Source organism: Phaethon lepturus, unplaced genomic scaffold (assembly GCF_000687285.1).
Source record: "Phaethon lepturus isolate BGI_N335 unplaced genomic scaffold, ASM68728v1 Scaffold57997, whole genome shotgun sequence".
Taxonomy (NCBI): Eukaryota; Metazoa; Chordata; class Aves; order Phaethontiformes; family Phaethontidae; genus Phaethon; species Phaethon lepturus.
Window position 1 is genome coordinate 1,204 of NW_010555235.1, and position 4,952 is coordinate 6,155.

Consider the following 4,952-nt stretch of genomic DNA (forward strand, 5'->3'; position numbering starts at 1 on the left):
TAATGAAAGACCCTGTCTAAACTCCTTTATGTAGATGACATCGACCTGGCCTTGTGTACGCAGTGAGGCTTCCAGGAACTCTACTGACCATGAGGCAAAGGCTCTGCCAATGTGCAACTCCTCGCACTACTCACTGCTTTTACACTGTAACCACCTGCTGAGCCTTAAGCTTCTCTCACAGCCTTCTTGTTTAGAAGAAAACAAAACAAAAGCTGTACAGGTTTTATTGTTCTAAGTCTTTGACTTAGGTGTTACATTTTTTTTCCACATTATTTTTTCTTAACTTAGGCACAAAATACTAATGTACTAATGAGGACAAAGCTAAGTATTTTCCTCTTGTGAGTTGTCTAACCAGCTCCTCCATGAAAAAATAATTTATAGTCCAATGAAGCAGCGAACCAATGCTCACACTAAAAAACATAATTTTTATTTGGATTTGCAATCTCTGCACCATCTTAGGTATGATTATCACCAGAGTGAGGGATTTTGCTGTAATATGGTCTTAATTTTCAATGGACTTACTTCATAACCCTAAAGACTTGGACATTCAGTCCCAGGGGTGTCTAGATTACCTGTTGTTTATTTAACTTCAATTCACAGCATGGCACCACTTTCCGACAGAACAAATAGTTTGTTATCTCTATGCTCTCAATAGCCTCACTTAAAACCAGATATTCTAGACCTCAAGTGTTTTTTCAGACTGAGATTCCCACAGAAATACATACACAGTGGGTTCAGTTCCCAGTTTTAATGGAACCTCAGTTACACTGCTCTTTGCTGTTTATTTTCACCAATTTCTGTTCCATTCTTTTATCAAAGTCTATTTATGATCCATAACCATGTTTTCCTTCTTAGACATTTACTTTTACCCAGTTTATGAATTTAAAATGCCTTTTTCCCATTTTTAAATAAATGTTGTTACAGAAGCCTGGTTTCATTGTCTTTTAGGTAAAGCCTGCATTTTCTGCACCTACTCCTGTCGCTAATGAGCCTAACTCAATTTTCTTGACACTATTTGCCTAGTCATGCATTAAAACACTGCTTCTCTCCCTCTCTTCTCTGCCTCTGCATGGGTTTAGAAAGCTACCATGGTCATGATCTTCCAGCCTGACAGTCCAAAGAGCAACCCAGTGATAAAGTAAAATCTTCATTCCAAAGGGAAAATCTATTTTTTTAGTAGTGGAAGGAATGAGAAAGAAGAAAAAAAGAAGTAATAATCTTGCTTCTGTTCAGTGCTGCTGCATGAGAGAGACGTATAGAAACAAAGGAAACTGTCAAAGAAAATCTACAAACTATGTCGAAACCAATCAAGTAGGGAAAAAAATACAGAAAGTCTTTCCATCATATTCATGGTCAAGAGCCTAATTTAAAGGTAAGTTTTCTGATCCTGTGCTACACCATGTACAACTCACAAATCCAACTACTTACAGGCCTGCATTTAGGCTTCCTAACATTATCCTCCCTGTTACTCTGGGGATTCTACAGCAGGATGAACTACTTCTCCCTTTCTTCTTTCCTGAACCGTGTGTTGGTTTTTACATGAAAACCACTGCCCTGGAAGGAGTATGGCAGCTGCAAGACACACTTACCATGGTTTTCTTCTCCCCCTCCTATTTCCATCCAGGCCATGGAAAGAGAAAGGCGATGGCTGCCTGTGCATCATTCTTGACACAAAGTCAGGGTTTTTTTTATTTTCTCACCACATGGAAAACAGAACTCTTCTGCCCATTTAAGCAGGTGCCACTGATCGTCTGGAGATGGAGACATCAAGGCAAATGATACCTCAGCATTTGTCTATGTATGTGTTAGTTATCCATCCACCAGAAAAATGTCCTACTGTAAAATGATCCTTCACATGGGTCATGTATAGCAATTTCTTATGCAAACTTTTATATTCTTCTGAAACCATTTTCAGGGACAGACCTTTTTTTGACAAATGTACAGGAAACATTAATTCGAGGAGTTGAGGTTGTTTTATTTTAACACCTAATACAATTCAAATTTAAAGGATTACTTGCACAAAAAAATAAACACATTTGGTATAAAAATTTATCATCACTTTAACACCTTTTTTTCCTCTCATGGCCTGCGCCTTCTGTGGAGCAGAAACATATAAAGACTAATGGCACAAGTTTGTTTTATTCTACAGCATTTTTTTGTTTTTACATACTCAAGTACCCTAGAGGACAACAGCCCGCTGTATACAAGAACCATTTTCTTCAGCCTGCTGAATTAAGTTTCATAAAGAACCAAAGCTATAAAGGCATTTTAAAAACCATTGTCTCTTTTTTTTCTTCAGAAGCACTGACTTTTTGCACCATTTATATACATAGTGTTACATAACAGCTCTTAAGTACAGTACATGCAGCAGAATATATCTGTTGAATATAAAACATACATTTAAAATCTTGACTTATCAGAATTTTTTGAAGATTGAATAATTGTAGAATGCCCACTGCTTACAGAAAATGGTTTGATCATACAAATGTCTGCATATGTTGGCCACTGGAACAATCCAAGGCTCACTGGAATAGTATCTGTAGCACATCAATGTGCATAAATAATTTACTTACAATATTAAAACACAACTAGCAAAATCAATAGTTCAAGATCTTATGACTGTTATGTTAACCCTTAAGTGGTTGCAAGGAAGTGTGGTGGGGGTTCCTCCCCCTCCCAAGTCCCCTATAGAACCTTTAGTATGGAATTTGTTTTCCAGATGAAGAAACTTATTTGTGCCTACTGCCCCTTCTCTTCATTGCAGCCGTACACTGTGGACAGTACCACTTCCCTTTTGGTGCTTCTGTCAGTCCAACACATCCATAGTGGAACCACTCAATAGGGCACTATAAAAACAGAATTAAAGACAGAGTTTGGGATTTTGGGTTTTTTTGTTGTTGTTTTTAGTGGTTTTTTTTTTTTACACCTATCACAAATACAATTCTATGAAAATGAAGCATGAGTAAAAAGCATAGATTCTGCTTTTCATACAAAGTCATGCGACAAAACGAGAACAGAGGAGGATCTCAGTCCCTCACATACACTCAACAAAGTAAGGAAAGTTATAAAAATTCTAGGAGTCAGAGATGGACTCACATAACTGAGCAAAAGATGCTGTGCTTCAAAATATTTACTTTGGTAACACTAAGTGACACAAAAGTAATCTTATCACTCACTTCTGTTTAAATGTAGTACCTCAATAAGTACACGATTACATTCAACTGTTATTTTAAAACTTCTTTTATTTGAAGGGGACAACTAATATTAGCAGTGACATAGCTAAAAGTTACCAGAAATAAAGGGCATTTTAATGATGTCAAAACCTTCCCAGGAAAGGATGAAGCATTCTAAAAGAACCTGAACTGTGGGAACAGATGAGGAGATGTTTCCTGAAGAATGGTTCAACTCATATGCACATTAGTCTAAAAAAACTCTACTCTAAAAACAACTCTAAAGAAAAGTAACTCCTGCAAACAACAGTTAGATGCACAAACGTCTCCTGAACCTTTTGAACTTTGTTACTTACATCTTGGTTATCACAGCCTACCATTTCACCATAGGACACCTAATAAATAAGAAAAAAAAACCCCTTATTAATAATAGTATTACTAATTAAAAGCAGTCAACATTTTCAAAGGGCTAAAGTTCAAGCTTCTTCCTCTGATTTTTTCCATTAACAGCAACAATATTTTAATTTTTCTTTTGTTACACAACCCAAAGAACATGTCCACAGCAAACTGATTTTCAAAAATTTTTTATGCAAAAAATCTGCATATTTCAGGTTGGATAAAAAAGGTCAGCATTCAAACACATGAACAAAGCACATTTTGGTCTAAAAACTGCTCAGTACATTATCAGCCCAGTTTTCAAGATTATATTGATGTCTGGAATTTCCCTTGCATACATGACAATTTCAGGCACTTCATTGGAAACAATACTTTCAAGTTAATTACAGAATTCTATAAACTCTAAAAAACCCCAAAACTCTTAAAAGTGTTTAAAATAAGAACAGGCATTTTTAAATAAAAGTGTCTCAAGTTGTCATTCAGTTTCTCAAGTTTCCGGATAGCTTTTACAAAACTACTTTTTCGTTTGGTTGTTGGATTTTTTTGTTTGTGCAGTTTTTGGGGTTTTGTTTTTGTGAGGTTTTTTTGCTTTGTTTTTTTAAAGGAAAGTAGGAGAGACCAGGCAAATTCCTTACTAACTTAAAATTTTAACTAAATTCACTGTGAACCTGTTCAATTTTTAATTTAATTATTCCTGAAGTCTTCGTTAAAAGATTTAAAACTCTCCAGGTATGTCACATCACTGGAAAACCTGCTTGTTTTTAGCTTCAGCAGTTGAGTTCATTATTCATATCACCAGTAAGTAAATAAAAACGGAACAGAATTTCAAGACTACAAATGTTTTAAATTAGCATTCAGAGAAGGAAGTTCAGCTACAGCAAAATAGCAGCTCTAATTCTATTTCAGGTTGGAAGCCATCCTTACCTGATTACAAATGCAGTAACGTGGCTCATTTGGATCATAGGTCCAGTCAACCTGGCTATTAGAATCAGACTCTGGTATCACTGCTGTTTGCTGAGACAGTTCTTGTGCCAGTGCAGATGAAGAAGAACATGATGACAGAGATGAAGAAGAGGAAGATGATGAGGACTGCTGACTTGAGGATTTGTTGTTGTTTCTAAAAAAAGAAAAAAAAAAAAGGCGTATCATAATTTACATTCATTTCCTGCCAAGTGAAAGGATCCCAAAACAAGTACTTTGTTGACTCTGCAATACTGCAGTATGTAAATCCCAAAGCATCATTCCCTAACAGATTTCATTCAACAATTGCAAGAACTGAAATGGACACACTGAATGCTCTTTGGAAAAGGAAATAAGTCTTACCAGCTTTCAAGTATGAGACAGACTATTCTAATCAATGGAATTCAACAGCTTTAAACTGCCAAA

General features: G+C 35.9%; 1 protein-coding gene across 1 annotated transcript; it reads right to left on the minus strand.

Moving 5' to 3' along the window:
- Window positions 1-1,954: 1,954 nt before the first annotated feature.
- On the minus strand, window positions 1,955-4,683 carry LOC104624644 (inhibitor of growth protein 3-like; the record flags this gene model as incomplete). Its single annotated transcript, XM_010292072.1, has 3 exons — window positions 1,955-2,846; window positions 3,527-3,565; window positions 4,491-4,683. Coding segments are annotated over 3 exons (349 nt in total), but the record flags the coding sequence as incomplete, so codon positions are not given.
- Between the last annotated feature and the right edge of the window lie 269 nt (window positions 4,684-4,952).